Source organism: Trematomus bernacchii, unplaced genomic scaffold (genome assembly GCF_902827165.1).
Source record: "Trematomus bernacchii unplaced genomic scaffold, fTreBer1.1, whole genome shotgun sequence".
NCBI classification, from domain to species: domain Eukaryota; kingdom Metazoa; phylum Chordata; class Actinopteri; order Perciformes; family Nototheniidae; genus Trematomus; species Trematomus bernacchii.
The window spans coordinates 6,823,401-6,847,974 of record NW_022988050.1 but is presented as its reverse complement, the minus strand read 5'-3'; the positions used below and the strand labels follow the sequence as shown (position 1 = coordinate 6,847,974).

Sequence of the window (24,574 nt, the reverse complement as noted above, 5' to 3'; positions counted from 1 at the left end):
GGCCGTCCGCGCGAGTCCCCTTCTCGGCTTCTGCTTTTCCCCCGGGCTGTCTGCCAGAGTCCCTCCTCCGGTCCCCCTCCACCCACCCTGCTGGACGTTTTGGACTTTGTGTTTTTAGGGTCTGTCTATTTTATGTAGGACATAAAGACAATTAGGTTAGGATTCTATTTTGCAAATTTGCTAGCATGAATATGGTTATTTGCCAGTAAGACTTAAGCATCTTAAAATAACAAACATGTATTTCCTGTTTTAATTGTGTCTTGTCAACGTGAAATTTGACCCTAAAAACTTTAGTTGACACAGCCTGACTTTCTGTAAATCTCCCATCTACTATGACCTGGCTCAACTCTCTCTACATCCTACCAAAACTACCCTGTGTCTTTGGGTAACACCTAAATGCATGTCCATACACACTAATCAGTCTTCAAGAGATATTTATCATGTGCATAAATATAAATCTCGCCTCGAATTCCCAATCACTTCATCACAAAGACATTTCGCAGCCTGGAATTATGCAGCTGAACAACATAGCAGGTGCTCCTTAAAAGCAACAAGGAACCAGAAAGTCCAGTTCCTTGTTCTCGTCGGACTTTGCCAAGGACGATAAAGCACCCAGCTTCCTGAACACTTGGTGACAGAGAGTGAGGGAGCAGAATCTGGTACACCCGAGGTAAGAATCTTGTTTGTTTTCCTGTTATCAGTGATTCATGTGACAATTCTTATTTTTTATTGATTTGTGAACTTTAAAGTTCATTTGCCAGCACATGTTTGTTTGTGATCAAAAGTGAGTGTTAAATTCTGTTATCGAACAAAAAGTATGATGAATATTCTTTAGTTTTAACACTGCTGAGATTCTGTTTGTTTATACTTTTAATCTTTTTAATTAATGCCGATTTGGCTTTACAGGAAACATCTTTTAAATATGATATAATACATTTTATTTGTAAAAGCACCTTTCATTACTAAAAGTAATTTTAAAAGTGCTACAAGGGGCATAATTGTCACGGCTGGAGGGCAAGGTACACAGGACCCAAATGCAGAATGTTGTTTGAAATCCAAAATACTTTTATTGCGGAACTAGGCAGGCAACAAAGTAAAATAAGGCAAGGCATAACGTAGAAACCCCTCAGAACAAAATCCTTCCAGCAACATCAAGAATCTCACAATGACAGACAGAAAAACCAGAACTTAAATGCACACAAGACTAATCACACACACACGACACAGATGAGGAATGAGGAGAAAAAACAGGGGCACAAGGTGAACACAATCGGGTAATCAGGCAGGAGCTGCTTCAGAGCCACTATTTCATGACATGACAAAACACAACACAGACAGATCGTGACATTACACCCCCCCCCTCAAGGGACGGATCCCAGACGTCCCTAAAAACACAAAGTCCAAAACGTCCAGCAGGGTGGGTGGAGGGGGACCGGAGGAGGGACTCTGGCAGACAGCCCGGGGGAAAAGCAGAAGCCGAGAAGGGGGACTCGCGCGGACGGCCCGGGGGCAAAGCAGAGGCCGAGAAGGGGGACTCGGGCGGGCGGCCCGGGGGAACAGCAACAGAGCAGGGAAGTCCGCGGTGGGGACACTCTGGGGGCCGAAGACAGGGGTGAAGGCCTCGTCGGGGTAATTTAGGGGGCCGGGCTCGAGGGCGAAGGCAGCGGCTGGGAAACTCAGGGGGACCCCCGGCAGAACAGTAGTCGGCAGGACCCCCAACGGGACAGGACATGGAGTTGGCAGGACCCTCAGCGGAACCCCCAACGAAACAGGACATGGAGTTGGCAGGACCCCCGATGAAACAAGTGTTGACTGGACCCCCAACGGAACAGGACATGGGGTTGGCAGGACCCCCGGCAGAACAGTAGTCGGCGGGACCCCCAACAGGATAGGACACGAGGGGCTGGAGTGGGCCGGAACGTCGACAGGACACGAGGGGCTGGAGTGGGCCGGACCACCGACAGGACACGGAGAGCTGGAGTGGGCCGGAGAGCCGGAACTGGAGCCGGGACCATGGCTGCTTGGGCTGTTACTGGAGTCGGAACCATGGCTTCTGGGGCTCGGGCTGGTAGCCTGGACTTGCGACTCCTTCTCTTAGGAGCCTTTTGGAGGCTCCGTGGACCTCCAAAAGCCAGACGAGTACCCGAGAACGGATCCTGGACAGGAGCAGGAAATGGGGAAGAAGCAGGGGCTGACTCCAGACAGAACACACGAGACGTATGGTGTCAGGTTGGGAATTGGGAGGCAGGGGGCTAACATGCCTGGGGCTAGCAGGCCGGGAATCACATGTCTGGAGGAAGTCCATAATCCATCCAGGTAAGAACTTCAATAAACATGGTTTCTCTGTTGCCATCTGGTGCGCCTCTGCCAGAGCAGCCTCTTTCTGCTCAACACTGGACGCTCCCCTCCACCTACCATAGCAGAAAGCCAATGAATAGGTAAATGAACGTAATTCCACCTCAAATGGATCATCTGCTGGGTCTATCTTGGTGAGATTCTTCTGTCACGGCTGGAGGGCAAGGTACACAGGACCCAAATGCAGAATGTTGTTTGAAATCCAAAATACTTTTATTGCAGAACTAGGCCAGGCAACAAAGTAAAATAAGGCAAAGCAAACCGTAGAAATCCCTCAGAACGAAATCCTTCCAGCAACATCAAGAATCTCACAATGACAGACAGAAAAACCAGAACTTAAATGCACACAAGACTAATCACACAAACAAGACACAGGTGAGGAGGGAGGAGAAAACAGGGGCACAAGGTGAACACAATCGGGTAATCAGGCAGGAGGGAACACAGAGACAGGAAGCAACAGACATGAAGGGGGGTGAACACTTTTCAAAATAAAACAGGAAACCAAAGACAGATCTAGACATGACAAAACACAACACAAACAGATCGTGACAATAATATACTTTAAAAACAAATAAGTTTAATAAAAGGCTTTTTTTCTACAACTATGAAGATATAGTCTTATTATTTTTCTCATTCACTTGCGCCTAACGTGGCTTTTGTTTTGTGAATAGAGCTCAATGCTGTCACAAAGACTTGAGCCTATTCAAACCCTGCATTGATTGTTTAAAAGGTTTAAGTATTTCCTTCTGGATATTTTGATGCTGTTTTAAAACGAGAGGGACTGATACATTCCTGTGTTCTTTTGTTCAGGTGTGGTGTCACAATGCCAAAAACCCAGAACAGCATAGGTAACGTATCACATCTGGAAATGTGCTTTATTGTTGGATTCAGGTGTAGTTACTTATTGGCATTTTGGTGCTGCATAGAAGAAACCGGTTTATAAATATTGTTATTGATAATTGATCATGCAAACCTGATGTTAATGGTGCCAATGTTAAAACACTCATTAATAGTAAGGTTTTTTTATTTTTCTTAATTAGATGATTGTTTTAATTAATTTTGTAACAAACTAATTTTTTCAGTTCTTCTTTCTTTGTTCGTTGTATTCCTTTGGTGGTTTCCCCAAATATAATTTACAGTGAAGGAAAGTTGAGGATTTATAAAAACAAAGATGAGATCTAGGCAAATGATCACAACACAACAGGCTTTTCTCTTGCTCTCAGGTGGAAATACGGTGTTCTACAAACCAGTAGCAAAGACAGCGGAGGTGAGATCTGGATACCTGTTCAAGTCTCCTCCCCAAAAACTGCTGAAGACAGAGGTGACAGACTTACAGCAACAAATACAAATAATTTCATCTCTACATGTGTTGTTTCTTGCAATATTTCATTATTTATTTTTGTCTTGTTTCTCCTGCAGAAATCATGGAAGAAGCGTTACTTTGTGCTTTTCAAAATCAGTGAACAAGAATACCTACTGAAGTACTTCAGGAGTCCAGATGATAGGGACAGGCCGCTTGGAGGGATAGACTTATCACAGTATGTTATCAATCAATGCCAATTCATTGACAAATTATTAATTTAAAGTATTGCATAGCTCCTAAATGCAATAGCAATTTGTTTTAAGTAGAGATCCCTTCCAGCTCAATTTACAGTGTTTGTGTCATTTGTGTCCCTTTTTCAGGATATCACTGTTATTTGTTGCCCCTCAAAACCACCAGAGATGGGCATGGGTCCAGAAAAGCTTCAAGTGTGCTCCATCACGTGTGCTCTTTATCAGGGCAGCTGGCCGGGAATACTTCCTTGTCGGGGATACAAGGTCAGTCAGCTGTTTTTTTACAGGCGATAAAACACTGAGGTGAAAAATTAAGAAGCTTCCAATTTCCATGCTTTTTACTACACTGTGCTGTAAGACTCCTGACCTCACACACTCTCTTGAAACTCAATAATCTTTCATTCTACTCTACAAAAACACAAAAAGGTGGATATTTAAAGAAAAAAGCAACCTAATGTGATATCTCAATTTAAAGCTGGATATTTAGTTCTTTGTAATGATTGGTCAAAGGGGATTTTTTAAACCAAATTATTATTCATAAAACACTTTCCCCTGCCCTTCTCAACATCCACTATTTTGAGCGTTCTAACAATCAAAAAAGAATAATGATGTTGCTTTCCTGTTGACTAGTAGTCTATCATCTAAAACATGACTTTTCCTTCCACTTGGCTAAGACAAATTGGTTTCTAATGGTCACTATTTCCACTCAGGATTTTGGAATTGAATTTTAAAATAGATGTAATTGCCATATTTTCTTTGAGTCTCAAAATTAGATTTTTAAGTGTTTCATATGTCCTTCTTGCTTTAGTGAGGAAGTGGACGGCTGGTTCTCTGACCTGTTTGAGGCCCTGAAGAATCGGCCACATAAATGTCTGAATTCTGAGGTACATTGAGATTCTATTTCTTTATCATGATTTGTAACAGCATTATAAGACCAAGTGTCTTTTCTACTTCACTTTTCTTTGTATCTATGTTTGTTCATCACATCAGCTATTTACAATGTAAATGTGTTTTTTTTTGCTAAAGGAACTGTCAAATGGGAATCAAACAATAGAGGTAAATATTTAAAGTATTTAACTCGTCTGTTGACAACCGACTGCTGTACAGAAGTAGCTTACTTTTTTTTTTTTTAAACAGTTATTAAAGGTGGGGTAGGTAAGTTTGAGAAACCGGCTCGAGATACACTTTTTGTTATATTCCATGGAATGCTCTTAACATCCAGCAATGAATATCTTAAGTGCTTTGACAACAAATCCATTAAAAAATGTCATCTGGAGGGGCTCTATAAGGAAGTGGCAGATTTTCTCCGGTTGTTTATTTTCAAATTCTAGCGATCTCGAGCCGGTTTCTCAAACTTACCTACCCCACCTTTAACTTTCTTGCCAAGAGTAAGTTGAAAAGATTATGGCTTTTCACATAAGTAAGATAAAAAGGTTGCTCAAGCTAACAGCCAGATAGCTTAGCAACACAGGTGACACACACAAGTTAGTCAGTGCTCCTAAGAAATACAGCACCTATGAGATATAACATGTAAGTGAACTTAAAAGATGTTTGTTGGCAGATTTTGAAACAGAGTCAGGCTAGTTTCCTCCCCGCTGTTTTCAGTCGCTGTGCTAGCTAGGCTAACAGACTGCTGGCTCCAGCTACAGATTGTTCGCAGTGATGGTATCAATGTTTTCATCTTATTCTTGGAAAGACATAAACACATTTTATAACATATTTAACGATTTCCTTTATACTTCATCATGTTTTTGTTTTTCGCATTACTCGTTGCCTGGCTCAAATGAATGTAAACATGTTTTATTTTCCAATGAGTAGCTTTTTTTTTTTGGTACTTAATTTTTACATTGATTTAAATCAATTTCCTGCTATCTACATCTGCCTTCATTATCACAACACCTGGGCAGTCTGAATCCCCTCAGTGTCTCTGACAAGTGCAAAAACGACTACCATACAGTTTAAATCTATCAACCATGCTTATCAATCAACTCTCTTTTTGACTTGAATAATCTTGTCTTCTTGTTGAACCAGGTTATTTCAAAACCCTTTATGCGGCAAAAGGAACCTGCCACAGTGCCTGAACAGGTTGGTCCATAAAATGTCAACAAAAACTTTCTAAATGCATGCATACTTTCAATCAATCATTCCTTTGATCTGTTATTCTCTTTTTGTGTGGAGAAAAACATGTGTATCCATATTATCTCATTGTTGATCTGTGGGCCCTCCCTTTACATTTAGTCCTCACTTTTACATGACCTATTCTGGCGATTTTATCCGAGTTTAATGTATTACCGATGCATCAGACCCAGGGACACTGAGATGAAGTGGCTGAAGCAACATATAAACTGCAATAATGGTGGAAGTCTTATTTCTATAGAAAACACATTCTGCTGCAGGAATAATTTAAAAAATATTAGATTTTTGTACAAGTAGGAGCTATGAGTGTGTTTTATTTTATTTTTCAGTCAATGCTGAAAATTCGGTCCCTGTCTGATCCATCGTCCAATGCTTTGGATAATGACACTGAAGAATCAGAGGTGCTATATTTTTGCTTGTTTGTTAACCTGTTTCACACCTTCCCCCCGGTACCGGGCGGATAAACGCGTCATTTGCAGGAAACAACGTCTAAGGAATCTTAATATTGAATAAAACTATGAATGTGTTATATCCATGTAACGGGAAGAAACTCAGCTAACTGATCTTTTTAATTTTTTTTTTCAAAAAAACCCCACAATGCTAGCACTCAGCCTCTGAATTAGCCTCGATCGAAAAAACGGAACTTACAAAGGCACTTAAACTCACTCATAACTCCCTTATTACTTATCCTAGATGCACAGCCAACCACTCGTTTTTGGTGTCCTGGAGACACTGAATCTGTGTAAAAAACCTCAACACTCAGTGATAAACATTCGCGACGCTATAAACGAAAGCGTACATCATCACATGTGGAGCTAAGAAGCTAAACACGTAAATATGGCTTACCTTGGTCAAAAGTGGTCTTCAATGGCATTAAAACGATAAAAAAACGATGCTGCAGTTAATCCATAGGTTCATCCTATGTGTCTGTGCCTTCTTTGAAATTATTTCTGATAATCCATAAGCAATACAACTGCGTTTTAGTTTCCAAACTCCAGAAGGAGACATTCCTCCACATTGGTTTCGTTTTCCACACGCGAAGCGCCCACATTTTTTCTTTACAACGTGTGTGGGTGGGAGCCTCCCCCTTCGATTCTATTGGCTCTAACGGTCACAAGGGTATGTCAACCAACCAAATCGAGCAAGGGGGGCCAGAGATAGGTCAAATCCACCCAAATGACCCCAGATGGCCCAGTTTTTGGCTAAATCTCTCTAAAAAGGTCAAATTTCACTTGTTTTGCATCAATCTTGATACAGGGTACTTATTATATGTTGTACTTTGGATTCCTACAGCTTTTAGTCTACTAACCCATCATCCAAGGGTAGTTTTCACTATCTGTAAAAAATAATTTTTGGACGGACACTATAATTTACAGTTTTTTACTATGTAAAATCTGAATTTTCTTTAAAATAAAAAACATTTATATTGATTCTGACACTTCTACATCCAACTCACAGGTTTATCATTACTTTGAGAACAAAGATTATTAATTTAACCCTTTTAGAAGGGAAGATATGGTCATTTGTTCTGGGAATGTCATTTTCGAGCCTGAGACCTGAAAAACAGGCTCAGAGTGGAACAGGTTAAACACATATCTAATTCAATTGAGTATTCTACAATGATAATGGTAGAGGTGACTTTTGTCTTGGTTGCATTAAGTACAACAAATTGTTTTCTGATTGTCTGTTAGACTGAAGAAAATATCAGAAGACGTGCATCAGCAGAGCCTTTTGCAATCTACGACACTCCCAAAGCCTACTTAGCACCATCACCAGCGTACTATGGCACCACCCGTCGCAAAAGCTTGGACTCAGTGTGAGTGTTAATTGTAAATCTGAGTATTTCCCATTCTAATTAAATTAAATAAAACACTCTCATTCTTAGTAATTACTTTATTAAATTGACACATGCTGAAATTGTGACCTGCATTAATACAATAATAAATATGATTTATTTGTTCATCTCTTATTTTGAATATCTGTTACTTGCAGATATGTCTTGATGACGGAATTAAGACATGCACAAGTGACTCTGGCAGCGTAAGTTTGCTTTATAGAAGGACAGATTCAAAATGATCAATAATCACTGATTAATGTTCAAATGAACAGAAGGTGATTGTGACAAATGTTTTTAGGGACCGTGAAGTTGAGCAAGTGACCGGAGGCACCCTGATGAGGTCTGTCACGCAAGTCTTTGACAAGCTGAAGACTCGGATTTCCCCACTTCCTCCATTCGATGAGGAGACAGGCTCTGAGGACAGGTAGCTCACAGATGAAATACAAGATTGTCTTCTTTTTTTTGTGGGCCGTGTGTTTATTTTTGACTTGTCACTGTGTCTTCAGTGTCAGTGCCCTATGCTCTTTGTGTTACATGTTTTGGCAGTGCCCTAGATACCAAAATAGCTCGCTCATCAGAGGTTACTGCGGCCTCATTGGCTCCAACACCTAAACGAACAACAAGAAGGGAGTTATTTTTAAAGAACTGTTGACACTCCAGGACCAGCTAAGAATCTAAGAAAGGCAGCACCTCAGAGCCTGTTTGACAACTTATGTGCTCATGTTGTGGTAGACATTATACCTTAAAAACAGAACATCTGCAGAGATTTATTTTATCGAGTCATGATAATGCATGCGGTAAAAGACATAAGCTGAATTACAGGTCAGGTGTAACTGATCTCATCCGTTAGCTGTTTTTGTTTATTATTCTGAGCTCCCTAAAAAACTAAAATTGACTACACTGTATCTCATACGTGCTATTATGCATATCATTATGCTTTTAAATCTATGTATGCAATTACTGTTGTAACAATTTAAAGTGAAATGTTTGACTTTTTGCATAAACAGCAGCCAGAAGTGACTATTATAGGATAAATGTAAGTGTAAATATGCAGTGAAATGTACGACTGCACGAAAAAAGAAAATCTGATGAATGCAGGAATTTTCACCAGATGGTGACAATTAATAATAGTACATTTTGTGTTAACATCATCCTTTTCTGTAGCCTTAGTTTTTCCATACAACTGACAATGCCTTCATTTTTGCACCAAGTCATCTTTCTTTTGTGTGTTTTTCTTAAATTAATTGCTTATCTTAAGGCCCTAAAAATGCAAAAGGTAGTATTTCAGACCTTTTTGTTTTCTTCAGCATCTCAAGGAGGGCAGGTCTTAGCTAATCAGATTTGACTTGCTTGTTTACAAAGACATTGTGTTAATCACCAATACAGCAGGCGATCCACATTGTGTGTCTTCTTGCTGTTTCAGGCAATCATCCCCTGTTCCTGTTTTGGTTTCTGAAATATGCTTCAACACAAAACTGTGTGATTCTTCTGTATTTTCACACTGATTTTTGTTTTCTGGCCACTTGCTGTGCTGCAACACTGAAGACTCTTCTTCCTCTTCTACATTTGGCAAATGGGTCAAAACACTCCTTTCTAAAGTGCTTCTTAATTAGATTTCCTGTTGCGCCTTTAAAGTGATTTGGTAATGATTTGTATCTCTCATGCTGTTTTTATGAACTATTTTTAAAACATCTCAAGATGTCTGGTACCCTTTTTGAATAACTGAGAGAAAACTCTTTAGGTTTTTGAACTGCACATCTTTCACCCTCCAAGTGAAACGTGTACTAACGTGTGATGTAATAATCAACTTGCTTTTGCAGAGGTAAAAACACACGTCCACTGTCAGATCTCAGCACCAGTTCCAGTGACAACAGTGCCATCTCTCCTGACGATATGCTTGATGCACCAATTGTGCCAACACTGGAACAAGGAAGCTCTTCTGATAGGTGAGATTACAAAGTAACTGAATCCAAAGAAGCAACTACCAAGTAGATACTATTACCTCTCTTGTCTTACACTATAAATCAGGACATGTTATGTGGGTGTGATGATCAACTGAGAAAGAGTTAGCATGAGCACTTATTCAACCTTTTTTATACTTGTTAGGACAAAAGGACACATTTTAGCACTGTCTGTGCTATTGCTATTGCAGATCAGAAAGGTCAATCTGCTTTGTAATGGTTACAGAGAACAAATAAAGGGTGACTGACGCTGACATGTTGCTGGACTGGTTTGAGTGGTTTCTGAAGGTTTATGCAAGAAGATGCTGGTATGATAGTTGAATAATAATAAGCAGTGCTTGGCAGTACACATTAGGAACTGAGGCGACCTTTCTTCCAGAGTTAAAATGAATTGTTTAAAGGCCTGGTCTATAAAACCGCTAGAATAAAAAAAGTAGGCAATAATAATTTGTTTACTTCATCCCAGGCTGACATATTTTCTTCTGGATAATAAAAGCTTTGAAACCATCACCCTAGAGGAGAGAGAATTCGAGATCAAGCAGGGAGATTTGAAAAAGCACCTGACACTAACAGATGTGGATGGGAAACCAAGGTAAGTTTGTCTATCAAACAAGTCTTCTAGACTTTGTTGAAAATCAGCAACTGCATATCTCCATCTATATCTCTACCTATATCTTTATTCCTACCTCTATTTACGCAGAGAAGCAGCTTCTTTATCTCTGCATCGGTGTCCTCACAGGGTGTATGCATGCACAGTACTGAGTTTAGGTCACCCAACACATAATTACTGTTGTTACGCATCTTTTGTCAGATGTGTGTTACACATACAAGAAAACAATACGGCTAAAATGTATGTGTAGACGGGCCGTAAGATCTAAAGTTAGTTTGACCTACAACGTTAATACAATCAGGAGAGACGGTTTTGATGTAAGAATACATATTTATTGCCAGGGATACACAAATGAATGTAATGGTGATTTTGGCGATTAGTCCCCGTTGGGCAGGAGTATCATTCGGGAGGGGAGAACCGATCCGATGAAACCCCCCTGGGGTCTAGACACTGGGGGTTGTGAATGGATAGTTGGGTCGGTCTGAAGAGGAGTGGTTTAGCTTGACCCTGGATTCAGAGGAACAGGAGGTGAAAAGGGGTGGAGGAGGGTTGCGTTGAGTCACCTGAAATGACAGCTGTCAGAGGGGGAGGGCTAATTTAAAAGGTTTAGCAGAGCGCTATGATAGGCTTGTGGGAATAGAGCAAAGTGATTGGTTAAGCTGGGGAGTGACGCCCCCGATCACTTATTGAGAGGAGAGAGAGTAGTAACATGGAAATAGTAAATGAATCAGTAAAGACGGTCTTCCTGGTTGAACTTACGCTGAGCTTCATTTATCTGCTGATGGCACATTTCTTAATAGGTTTACATTTTAAAAGACATTTAATACAAGATGACTGGTGGAAATGTTTGAGCAAAGTAATGAAAAACATGGAAGCTTCTCCAGACTGAACTCATGTCTCACAAATTGAAGGATTATTGAAGTTTGATCAAGGATAACAGAAGTGTTTAGGCTGAATGCATTTTGAAGCACAGCCATTCTCTGAATATTTATCAAAAACAGGTCAAGCAGTAATGTTCTTTATCTAAAGATTCGGTGGCTCCTCAAATCCTACTCGACACATCAAGACAGCCGTACAGTATCATCACTGTCTCTGAAGTTGACCTAGATTCTGTTATATCTCCGTAGAATTGCATTGCAGAGAACACTGGGCAAGCCTTACCTGTTATCAGCTATCGGCCGACTGTTCTGCATGTTATGTGACTTTATTTTGGAGAGAATGCTCCGACACAAGGACAGATCTGTATGGATGCACAAGTACAAAAAAGGCACAATGTAAATTACTCTGTGATTTCGAGCTCCAGGATGAATCTAAAACTATGTGTGTGTGTGTATATGTGTGTATTGTAGTGTGTCTGCGTGGACAGGCCAGCCGCAGACTGTGTGCCTCTTTCACAAAGGAGACGAAATTCTGGCAATCAATGACTTGCACTGCGCCACCGTGGACGAGTTCAACATGTTCCTCAGCAAGTCTCTCAAGAATGAGGTACGTCCAGAAAAAATGGCAAAATATACTGAGCATTCATGATATCAATAACTGTGTAAAAGGTCAATTATTTCCCTTTCTTCAGGTGAAAGTGACCATCCTGCGCCGGCCTGGATGCCCACCGCTGCATTCACCAAACGGCTACTGCATCGACTGAATGCAAACTAAACATGAGAGTTACTTCCACAATATGTTGGTTTGTACCATGTATTGACTCCCTTACAAACGGACAGTACTTTCCCCCGGGATGTAGGCAGTTCCTATTGATCTATCACTCTAAGGTTTACCTGATTCAAACGTATAGAGGAAGTTAAAGTGAAGTAGAAAATGATTTCCAAATCTCATGACTCACGATCATGAGGACAGATCAAAAACATTTAGTTGCCAATGACTTGCAGTTTTAGCAGAGATTGACCTATAATAATGTCATTATGTTTTGTAGTGACTAAGCTGTACCGGGAAGGAAACAAAGGCTTTTACTGAAACATTTCCTCATACCGCCTTTGTGATACTAAAAAAATAACATTCTCACAACACCTAGACCCAAGACAAATTGTCTTTTTTTTAATACAAGGCCTAATGTGTAGAAAATTGTATATGCACTTTGTAAGAAAGCTATTTTTTATAATTAACCTCTATCCAAGAAGAGAGGAAGTGACTTAAAGTGATTTGAAGACCATGAAGATGAAGAAAGATGCTCTGAATCAACATTTATGATCCAAATGAAGGAATTAAATATATAATATAAAGTTGAAGTGAATTTTAAAGCTTTATTTTAATCTCTGTAACATTGTTGTTGTGCGAATGTCATCACTGAGCAATACTGGGTAAATTCCAATTTGCTCAGTAAGTGGCACCTGTGATTAAATTAGATTGTAATCTAATGCATGTCCAAGGAAATTGAAATAGACGGGTGCATTGTTTGTCCAAATGCCTTTGTTGTTATTGTGTGAGGCTTATGTGCATAATTCTTCCTTTATATGTCTGCTTTGACAGTGATGAGGAGCGGATGAATGACGAAACAGATCACAGAACCAGTATATATTTCATGTCGTCTACCACACCTTAGGGTGAGTCTTGTGAATTAATATGCAGAGGGAATAGCGTTGGGCCGTTTCATCCCTTTCTCTCCGATTTAAAGCTGAAGACACTTTGCTGGATTGTAATTTTAATATAGCTTGGGAAGATGTTTTTTAATCCTTTTTAAATGATGTCTGGTGACCAATGCCTCTCCGCGACAGACAACATCAGATGGAACTTATCTGCAAGGCTGGTTCACTTGAAGTGCTACCTACCATCCAGTCCGAGCTTTATAACTGTTATCATCAAATACAAAAACATCTTACACTGTTAATATTTTAATGGCATCTTATACGCCTTATCAAGATGATTGTTTTAAGTTTAAATGGAGTTATTAATCAGAGATGAGAGACATTACTGTACTTTAAATACTCTGTTATAAATAAATCCATCCTCTCAGAGGGTGCTGCAAATCAGTGTTGAATGAATGTTTTAATTGTATTTGAATATAAAACTAATTACCAGATTGTTAAATGGACCATTTGTATTTTTTCAAATGCCTTTTTTGGACTAAGGAATGCAGCATGATTAGATTAACATAATTCCAGCTCCTTTACTTCCAAAATCTCAAAAAGTGTATGTATATAACAGCTAGTATAACTATCTAGCTTATCATTTCATTGTTATTGAGAGAAGCATAGTCACAGCTGAAGGGTGTCTAAATATACAAAGTTGGCAGGTATTCAGTATCAGCTTAAAGGGGACCTATCATGCAAAATGCACTTTTGTACGTCTTTTATACATGAATATGTGTCCCCGGTGTTCCAGGGAACTCACCAAGTGTCAGAAAACACAACCCTCTCTATTTTCCTCCATACCCAAATCTCTAAAAAAGGGGCTGCAACGGATCGGATAAAAACTGATTCAGATTTGAACACTTCAATGACGTCACAGAAGTGGCGCTACAGCTATTGGGCCAACTCCACCAATCAGGAGGAGACAGCCACGGCCATTGCCGTTCGAAAGCGCTGGAGACGCTGTAGTACATATGCCAGGCCTGTAGGTGGTGCTGTTCTCACTGAATCTGCCCTTGCTAAAACGGGTAAAAATGTGCAAATTGAGCGAAATGAGGCATGGCTAAAATGCATGATCTCTTTGGTATTTTGAAAAAAAAAAAGTATAAATATGCCTTATATAGGTATGGTCCTACACTATATTATTATAATATAGCATGATAGGTCCACTTTAAGCAATAACCTGAGCATCCAGTTTACCCTCTCTTCAAATCACAGAACATGGGATGTTTAATTGCATTATCTTTACAAAATATACAGGATTATACAATTAGATTGTTAATAACAACTCTTAACTGTGATGTGTTGTACATATGATTGACTCTTCATTATTTGTAGACACATTTCCCTCCCAAAAATCAGACATGAATAAGACATACGCTGAAAAAACAGGAAGACATTTCAACAAGCAGCGGGCCCAGGCAATCAGTTTGCTGGGACTTCATACATATTATTCATGCCTAAGGGAAGAATAACATATGCCATTACTAAAAGAAATGATTCACTGGAAATGGCTTGCTGTGGGCAGAGGCAGTAATGCAGTGGTTATCACATCGGCCACCTAGTGAAGTGGCTAATAAGCATGATTTGAAATAGGAAAAGAGACGACAGGTTTAATGAAATGCCTTGAGATAATTCATAAATAAAAAGTGATGGAAACTTACAAGAAGTGTTAAGGCAACTTTCAATCATATTCTTTTGTAAAATGTGAAGTATACATCACATCAGGGGCATTCTCACTTAACAGTCCTTGAGGAGGCGTTGATGCTGTTGCATAATAACCTGTACAATCATTTATTTTAAAAAATTATATTAAGTTTACATTTCATGTTGCAACAAAAGGTACAAGTGTTACAAGAATGTCTGAAATATTGATTTATTTGAAGCATACAAATATTAAATACAAAAATACAATTATCAAATTGCACAATTGCAAGGCAGCGTTTGCATTATATATAATACACATGCCCCAGCAGGCAGTAAACACATCCATTCAATTCAGTTCCTTCGTATATAATACTTCTGGGTAAGGTCTAACTGACATGATCCGTGTGCAACCGCATTTTTTTTTCATTAGCTGTGTTTCAGTTCATGATGTCCACCTACGCACTGCAATACAAAGTTGGTGTAAAAGCTCAGAACTCTGAAGCAACTTCAATAAAAGCAATAACATTAGTTTAGTTAAAATATAATTTTGGTCATAAATCATTGAGAATTAATTGGTGTTAGCTTTAGCCTCGCTGAGCCACTCACTAAAGCACTTCTCCATAGCCTTCCTGCTGGCCCAGCTGCCGTTGTTCACTGTGGGGATGATCTTCAGCGGCTGAAGCCATTGGACGAAGCGCTTCATCTCCAGGAAGCTGCTGTGTTCGCTGTAAGGGACTCCTGTCAGGGAAACACAGGGGTTACCATCAACATGTAAACAATGTATCCATGCTGAGAACAGATGATCAATCCACAGATAAACTAAGGGTTGTTCAAGTATAGGTATCTATTACTTTATTTATTAAGTCCTGTTGGGAATAAGTCACTTTTCAGACTTTCAGACCATATCTAAAAATAAGGGGGAATAGTAAGACAAGCAACTGGGCACATTCTAACAAAAGGGGCCAGAAGTGACCCTCGGGCTCAGAATATTCCACTGTAAAAGCACACGGAGAGAGTTACTGATGATAAGATCAGCCTATCATATGTCTCGTTTTTTGTTTTGCGGAGATATTAAGACATCTTATCGTACTCGTAATCCTCCCTTTAACCAGATCTACCTGAAACTGAACCCACTCACGAACACAGTCAACGATCCCACATGCGGAGAATAATATTAGGAGCAATATTAGCATATGGCTGGGAAGAGCAAGAGGGAGGAGATTTGAACACAAGGAGGAGAGAGAAAGGCACAAATGATCTTCTGCCTGACTGACACACTAACTGCTGAGGAGGAAGGAACGATGCGCTCCGGCTGGTGATTGTGAGTTACAGGCCAGATGGCTGGTGCTGTTGATGGATCCGCTCAGGAAATGAAACAGGCTTCATCTGCAGTGTGAAATTAAGTCTTTTCAGAGCTGGGGTTTACTGCCAAGACAACTGTCCGGCAGAGCTGTCCATGACTAAAGACACACGCAGCAGCATCTTCTTGGCAGGAGAAAAAAGCTGCTATTTGATTTAATCAGTGTGTGGCAACAAGACAATTAGGATTATTCGCCATTAAAAGGCTCTGTTTTATGCTCAGTACAAAAGAAAGAGGGGGATTGTCATTAACAGCTCTGAATAATGCAGAAGACCTTCAAACACTGATTCATTAGCATCAATCTTAGCATCTATACAACCACCACGGCCCCTTGTATACACACACACACACACACACACACACACACACACACACACACACACACACACACACACACACACACACACACACACCACACACACACACACACACACACACACACACACACACACACACACACACACAACACACACACACACACACACACACACACACACCACACACACACACACACACACACACACACACACACACACACACACAACACACACACACAACACACACACACACACACACACACACACACACACACACACACACACACACACACACACACACACACACACACACACACACACACACACACACACACCCCAAAGTTTTTGTGTTTTTCTCTATGTTTATACTGTGTGAGAATGTACGTTTGTTACTCCTGATAAATAAATGTTGTAAAAAAGAAAATGAAATAAAGATAAGTCTGTACCATAAATGGAGATGTTTCCATTGATATGAGGCTGAATATCTTCCACTGATTCCACCTTCTGGCTGAAGGTCCATCCTGTGGGCTTGAAGGCCACCAGCTGATCATATTTTCCAGAGAAGCGTGCCAGGTAGTCCTGCAGTTTCTGGAGATAAGATGTGGGTGAGAAGGAGGGATGGAAGTGAGCCTTTTCATATTCAAACAGAGCTGCACTGTACCTGAAAACACAGCTAACAACAAAGAGCAGCTGCTAAATATATACATCAATCTGATCTAAAATGATATCAGCTTTTGTGCTCCAATGCTAGGAAGCTTCATCATCCAACGAAAAAGTTATTCAATGTTCATTTCATCCCCTGTTTGCAAACAAAACTGCAAAGAGGTTATTCACAATGCAAACATTTTATAGATCTAATATCCATTTCTTTCAAGGTGACTGTGCCAGTTATAGAAGCACTTTTGATGATATTCTCAAACATTCATTCTCAAAGGGCTCACTGCAAACCCAAACTGAATCTTTTTCCTCCCGACTCAGCCTTTCTGTGCCTAGTGATGCTTGAATTATACCGACTCTGGGACTTATCTGTGGTTCTACAGATGGCAAATTAAAACGCGTTGGTCCTTTTAGAGAGAGATGATGTGCCTGGTCATCATAATAAGCATTCCCTAATTATTTAAACTGCTGTCCCGGATACTTGCTTATTATGAGTCGAGCACAAGCAGAATAAAAGACGTGTTAGCACATCTAAATAAACTGTCCTTAAATAAGAAGACACAGCCTTTGATAAACAGAATCATTTGTATACAATTTTCACACCATTTGAGAAATTGTATATCATTATTTTAGTTAGTGTTGTTCTCCTTCATCTCACTAAGTAGTGTATTACATAATGAAATTGTCCAATCCAATCCACTTTATAGCACATGTTAAAAACAGAGGGTTTACCAAAGTGCTTCACAGCAAACATAACATTATAATAAAATATAATATTACAATAATAGATAAAAGGCATACATAAGAAAAGATAAAAGGCACACATAAGAATTGGAAAAAAACACATAAGAATTGGAAAAAAACGACTGCTGTACTTACTTTGAAGGAGAGGTGCATCATGGGCAGCACATGGACCTGGGCGGCCTTCAGGTCGGTGGTTATACGTTGTTTGATTTGCTCCGACTCCAGACAGCACATGATGTTGTATTTGTCTCTAGAGAGCCACACTTTAGAGCCCAGCACCTCGGCCAGCGCTACAAAGGAAGCAGAACAAAGTCTGTGTAAGAACTATGAAAGTGGAAAATGGAAATTCAGCCTTAAGTTGATATAGTGTTACGGACCGTCTACACAGCAGCGTTAAAAAAATCTTGGAGGTGGGCGTATCTGAAGCTTGAGGATTTTTTGCGAGCAAGGCACGAACAACCAATCACATGAATCTCCCGCCCGCGACATACGAAGCAAAAAAGCCCGAAGTAAACTGGATATAAACTCCCCAAAACAGGCGAAAACCTACCACTGTCTCTGCCACCTCCCTCCATGCCTGGCTCCTCCGGTTTATATCCCGGTAGGTCTGGTCATAAAGCACCGGGTGATTGATTCGCTACCGCTAATTTCTCCTCCATTTTTTGGAATATGAGGAAATGACCTGCGGTATGTCTCTCCCAGCATACACGCCGTTTGATTGGCTAGAGCTTGAACTGTCAGATTTGCGTACACGGGATTTGATTGGCTGACGCTTCCACCTCAGCCTCAAAAGTTGAACATTGTTCAACTTTGAATCCTGAAAATCCTGAAAATCTCCGCTCGCCTGCCCACAATGCAGTTCGGCGAAAAGTGAGGGAAAGTGACGTCACCCCATTCAAAGTGAATGGGCAGAAGCGTTTCAAGATTTTTTTAACGCTGCTGTGTAGACGGTCCGTTATGGTATTTAAGAGCTCCTCACACACACACTGAGCAATTGTATATTTTATTTCAATATGAAGTTTCTTCCTCCAAAAGCGCTCTAGCGTCTCTATCCCGTTCTAATGTCATGCAGAGCTGGTTGAAGCTAATGTGATTACAGACTGAACGCTTTCTGTGAGGACATCGTTGTTTTTCAATTACTTCACTACATGACTGGAAGAGTTCATGCGTCACTTTAGGATACAGGAGTGGCTCTTTTCTCAAAACAAACTAATCCATAAATTCTCCACGGCGCTCTCATTCGAGACAACACGCAATCTCACATGACCTTTCAGAGGGAGGAAAAAGGTCAGGTAGCAATATGAAGCGACAGACAAAAAAAAAGCAATCTTCTTTTTGGGTTCGGAAACACATTTACTTTGAGTCCAGCAGTATGTGTTGGTGTTAACGTACATGAATATATTAATACACTCACCCAGGAAGACTTTCTCTTTCCCCACAGAGTAGGATCCGCACACCACCAGCGTACGAGGGTTGAGCGTCACCAGTTCGAAGGCGGTGTTGGCTGCGAAGTTGATGACCTCTTGCTGTCTGGGGAAGGTGTACTCAGGGCTGCAGTAGCTACAGGGATATATTATATTATATTAAAAAAATCGGAGTTTCCTTTCCTTCTTCATCACCTTTACTGAGTGTCTTACATGAGCGAATGAGGACACTGCACACATTTCAGCCCATATTGATCCACATGAGAAGAGTTTAAAAATACAGGGAACATCGCTAAAAGGTCACACGTATACCCACAGTCCTGTTTCTGCCATTCAGTACCACAACCGGTCAATTCATTGTATATAAAAGGAGACGGACTGGTACTAACGTGGTGTCCAGGTAGAGCGTCTGCACCCTGCAGCTGAGTAACTCGGGGTACGTCTCCATCGAGGGATCAGCCCTGAAGTCCCCGGTGTGGAGGACCGTCTGTCCATCAGGCAGGAGGAACAGCAACATGGCCGCTCCGGGACAACTGAAAGCACAGCCGCACACAGGAGGTTAAGCCGGATATAGATACAAACTAAAAATGCATACAGTTTCACAAAAGAACACCCTCTTAGTATTCCTCAGTGAACGCATTAAGGCAGTTTGCTTGAGTCTGTCTGACTTTGAAATCAGTGTCAGACCCTGGCCTGGTGGGTATTGACGTAATGTTGATGACTCACTGGTTGGCCTCCAGGAGGGTAACCTTGACTCCCTCCACGGTGACCGGGGTGTTCATGGGGAGGATGTGGACGTACTGCTCTGCTATCCTCAGTTTGCTCTTCACCAGGTTCCCTGTAATCTGAACAGGAGAGGCAGCTGTCAGTCAAAAACATCTCTGTGGTTTACTCAGCAGAAAAGCAAGTAAAACCAAGATTATTCTATAAAAAGTTAATAAAACATGGGTATTGTAATCACTTTTGCATTAACGTGACCACAAATGAGATTGTCTTGTATTTTATTATAAGTGAATATGTAACACCGTCCACACTCAGCGATCAAACTTTTCTAGGCTATGACCTACCTAGCGTCCAATTTGATTTTTTGTGACCTACCAAATAAACAAAACCCCAGTGGAATACCAATGAGTCCTTGAAAGCCTGTTTTAGTTGTAATCCCAAGATAGCAGACACTGTAATAAATCATGACCCATTTATCCAGCGTCTTCCACCAATACATTTTATTCCAGATCTATTGGGATATTATAATTACTTTCAGAAGCAAGTTCTTAAATATCCAAGTAAGATAAATAAAAAGCCTCAAATGTCTTACTGTAACCCAATTATATTTCTAATCAAATCAAAAACGTGTGCTTGTTTTTCTATAAACCTCGAATCAGTCAGTATATTGCCTAGTTCACACACACAGGGACAAAACTCCTAATCTGATAAAGAAGGACTAAATGAGACCCAGTCGTACTACATTTCCCAGGTATTACATGAACAAAAGGTCTCGAAATTTCAATCGACTATAATATTGTCAGAGCCATTGGCAAATTTGTATTCATCGCTGCCAACTGCAAGCTCCTTTTTCATTAGAGTGAATGCAGAGAGATAAGAAATGGGTCAGGCATTTACTCTGAGTTCTGTGGAAGAGAACAGTCAGAAAGCTTTTTAATGAGATACAAATAAAGAGGATATATTATTTAAAAAAAAGGTTTGTAGCAACTTCAAAGAATGCACAGTATTCAATTACTTAAAGGCCTTTAGAGGGGAGACCTGACGTTTTGGAAGCAATACAGACTACAGCCATCTCTAAAGCTCTTTCTTTTCACTGTATGCATTATTCAAATGTTGAGTTTGCGTGGAATTAAGTTTCAGTGCTGAACTCAAATGAAATCTGGGGTGGGTAAAAACCACCATCCTTAAATGTTTAATGTGAAAAATGTAAGCAAAAAAGTCCCTCCAAAAGAAATGCCACGGTATAATCTAGTCATAAAATAGTCATAATTTCAAAACACAGAGGTTAAGCTTAAGTGCCTAATTGTTGGACAATCTTACCAGTCTACAAAAATATAAATCACTTCAATCAATTAAATATTCATGGAGGTCCCATTTTACAATACTCTAGACTTGACTCACTCTGTTACAGTAGATTGGCAATGTGGACTTCTTGGTCAACCCTCCGTAGTGATCTGAGTGGAAATGTGTCAGGAAGTAGGCAGTGATGCCCTGGATCTCCCCATACTGAAATGCATCTATGGTAAACTTTGTGCCTATGTAAAATAAAGAAAAACTTACATTACAACACACAAAGAATTAACATATTTACGCAGCAGTAAATGGTGCATGGTCCTTCCCTCACCTGGAATCTTCTTGTAGAAGGGACAAAGCGGCAGCTCTACTTCTCCATCAGCGTTCCTCCTGGTCCACCTATTTCCTCCCCATCCTCTGGTCCTACCTTTACCTGGTTCAGCCTGAGCTTTACTATTATCTACAGCCACTGAGCCATGAGAGGTATCTGCAGCTGTGGCAGCCTTACTTTTTCTTTGCCTGTCTCCTTTCTGTTGTCTCTGTCCTGAGTTTTCACCCAGTCTTGGAACAGAGGTGGCGTTGAGTTCATTTGGTCCACTTTCAGGCTCTTTCTCCTTTTTCTTGAGGGGTTTGAGACCAAAAAACACCCCAATATCTGTCTGCTTCATACCGGAGGCCTGACCTGCTTTGATCTGGCCCTTCTGTGGCACCATGTTTTGAGATCCTTGGACAGTGGAGGTTTGTGATGGAGGCACTTGAATACTGCTGTCAGTCAAGTTTTCCAAATGCACGCTCTGATCCGAGCTGAGAAGAGATTCTCTGAGGCGCTCTAAAACAATACTTTGAGGAGACTGAATGCTGCTTTGACATGGACTGACAGCACCTGTTGAATGAGCTCTGTTTTCAGCAGCTAGCTGATTAGTGGGCGGCGATGAGGTAACTGACTCCAGCTGGGTGTCAGAGGAAGAAGGCACATTATTATTGGTTTCTAAACTATCTAAAAATTTTGTGAGAACTTCATCGTCACTTGAGAAACCGTCGTTAAACAGCACCTTTGAGTTTTCATCCTCATTCTCAAATGTATCCTTTTTAAAAAGAGCTTTCCGACATTCACTGCTTTTGACTTCCATCTCTGCAGGAAACTCAGAAAGAGGAGAGTAAGATATTTCATCATCGATGTCAGGGGAAGGTTCACTTTTTATCAAACCGTCACAAGTGTCTCTTCCACTCGCTGCCTTCACAGGAGGGGATGAAAGCTCTGGTTTAATTTCCTGGGAAGAACTGATAGACTTTTTGGTTTTAGTAGAGGACGACCAGCCTTTCTTTTTCTTTAAATCCTCTGGGCCAGGTGAGCGCAGCAACATGAGTCCATTTGTACGTTTAGATGGAGGTGTTCCAGTGAGATTCCTGTGAGTGGATAACAGAGAAACACTGAGAACACTATCCTGGGAAGTCTCTAAAGTAGAGCCATCCTGCTCATTGTTTAGCAGCCCTGGGAGACAGCTGAGGCTCGTCCCCCTGCTGGTCCCTGCCTGTTGGGACAGACTGAGGAGGGCTGTGTCACCGTTTGCTCGACATTGGGCCAGGACGGTGTGGTTACATTTCTTATAATGGTTAGGAATGATGGAGCAGCACTGGAGGCCACCTGGACATTCTGTGTGAAAAACAGAAAAAAATGTAGACAGACTTATCAACAGAGTACTAAATGGTAATTTAAAAGCAACAGCACATGCAAATTCTGATAAAACAGTTTGACGATACATATACTCAAAATACTGTACCTATACATCAATTTACACATCGCATCAATTCAGCTGTCTCAAGGGAGCTTTCTAAAAAAAAAAAAGACTATTTATGTAGTCCAGGTTTTCTTAAATTGGGATTGAGACTTGACATTTTAATTGAGAATTGACTGTTTTACAAACTTGGGGTTGACCAAAATATGGGCATTAACCATGTTCTTAATATCGAAACTTGAATTATGACCAGTAAATAAAGAAGTGGCTGAAAGAGAAACAAACATAGGTACATCACATAAGCTAAAGTGTAAGATCATTTGAATTGATATGGTGCATTATGTATTGTTAATGTACATCTAAACTCAATAAAACTATCTCCTGAGTCGTCACCAGCTTCTTTTGTCTCTACTCCTCAGCTGTACTTCATTCCCCAGACCCTTAATTGCCAATTCCTATCTGCACACCTCTTTCCAATTCACTCATCTGCCTTTCCCTTCCTGCCCTCCACCTCACCTGCTTTCAATCACCTCTTAATAGATCCTGCTGCCCTTATAACAGCCCATTTTCTTTTTTTCCATGTCAGTTTATCATGTGTTTATGTGGCTGTGACCTGCCTGCCAGACCTACTGCCATTGTAAGCGTTTTCAAAATGAATCATGTAACTGCACCAGTCTGCCTGTAATCACTTGTTTTCAGGTTCTTCCCTGCAATAGTTACATTTTAAAAAGTATATTGAAAAATATGTTTCCCCCCCCCCCATTGACAATTGACAACTGCATGTGTTCCCCTGAATGCAGGATGAAAGGTACAAGACACACATATATGTAGTTATTTTTGATGATGGGTCTCTGATGAAGATGATGCATGTGGTCAAACGGTTTATTTTTTAATGAAGTATGGATATCTGTACCTTTGCATGTGTCTCTGGGGGTGTCAAGACATTCAGCAACATGCCATCTTTGAGTCTGTACCACCAAAATGGAAAAAGGCATCTGACACATGGGGCAAAAGTCTCCAGAGGATGGTCCCTCATCAGCAGCATTGTCTGTCTGCACTGTGTCCCTAGCAGTGGATGACTTTGATGGAAGAACAAGGGCCTCTAAACTGCTGTCTCCATTAACAACAGACCCACAATCTCCATGTTCAGCTTTCTTGACTTTGCTATCAGCTGACTTGACAGAGAAAGAAGTGTCTCTCTTTGAGTTTTTTCTGACAGTACATCTTTTGGTCACAGTTACAGCCGGTGAATCGTTCTTCTTCTTTCTCTTCTCCAGAGGTTTATATTCCCAAATGTCATCTTCAGAGTCGTCCTTTTGTGACATTTGGAGAAAAAGAAACCATTAGTTTGTCCAATTACCTCCTCCCCAAAACCCTCGTTATAACACAAGGATTGGATTAGATAACATCCCGCGGTTGACGAAAATTATAAACGTTACAGTACTTTAACGTTTATAGTAGATTCCTTTTAAAATTGTAAGGATAATTCCGAGTGCTGAACTAGCTTATCATAATTAATATTTACGATATAGAGCTAGTTTCTTCTTCAGCTTCATACTATTATGTTTCGACATGTTAGCGCTTACCGCCACAGCACAACACTGAATAAAGTAAAGACACATAGAGAAACAGAGCAGCACA

General features: G+C 40.5%; 2 protein-coding genes across 4 annotated transcripts; one reads left to right on the top strand and one right to left on the bottom strand.

Annotated features, from left to right (window-relative positions):
* Positions 1 to 599: 599 nt before the first annotated feature.
* LOC117473928 (pleckstrin homology domain-containing family S member 1-like) lies at positions 600 to 13,496 on the top strand. Of its 2 annotated transcripts, XM_034119895.1 has the most exons (16): positions 600 to 670; positions 3,166 to 3,203; positions 3,579 to 3,676; positions 3,775 to 3,893; positions 4,039 to 4,173; positions 4,718 to 4,793; positions 4,936 to 4,965; positions 5,941 to 5,994; positions 6,375 to 6,446; positions 7,737 to 7,861; positions 8,038 to 8,085; positions 8,181 to 8,306; positions 9,703 to 9,828; positions 10,310 to 10,435; positions 11,803 to 11,938; positions 12,024 to 13,496. In XM_034119895.1, the coding sequence occupies exons 2-16, from the start codon at positions 3,179 to 3,181 to the stop codon at positions 12,093 to 12,095; spliced, it is 1,368 nt and encodes a 455-aa protein (XP_033975786.1). In that variant the 5' UTR covers positions 600 to 670; positions 3,166 to 3,178; the 3' UTR covers positions 12,096 to 13,496. The 2 variants fall into 2 exon arrangements, with proteins under 2 accessions (XP_033975786.1, XP_033975787.1); XM_034119896.1 differs by lacking the exon at positions 6,375 to 6,446.
* A 1,398-nt stretch (positions 13,497 to 14,894) lies between these two features.
* dclre1a (DNA cross-link repair 1A (PSO2 homolog, S. cerevisiae)) lies at positions 14,895 to 24,516 on the bottom strand. 2 transcript variants are annotated; one of them, XM_034120110.1, is made up of 10 exons: positions 23,847 to 24,516; positions 21,529 to 22,851; positions 21,306 to 21,439; positions 19,908 to 20,026; positions 19,571 to 19,714; positions 19,172 to 19,317; positions 17,893 to 18,047; positions 16,803 to 16,944; positions 15,286 to 15,417; positions 14,895 to 15,141 (listed from the first exon to the last, which is right to left on the bottom strand). In XM_034120110.1, exons 1-10 carry the CDS (start codon positions 24,256 to 24,258, stop codon positions 15,122 to 15,124), a joined length of 2,727 nt encoding a protein of 908 aa, XP_033976001.1. In that variant the 5' UTR covers positions 24,259 to 24,516; the 3' UTR covers positions 14,895 to 15,121. The 2 variants fall into 2 exon arrangements, with proteins under 2 accessions (XP_033976001.1, XP_033976000.1); XM_034120109.1 differs by having other exon boundaries at positions 14,895 to 15,417.
* Between the last annotated feature and the right edge of the window lie 58 nt (positions 24,517 to 24,574).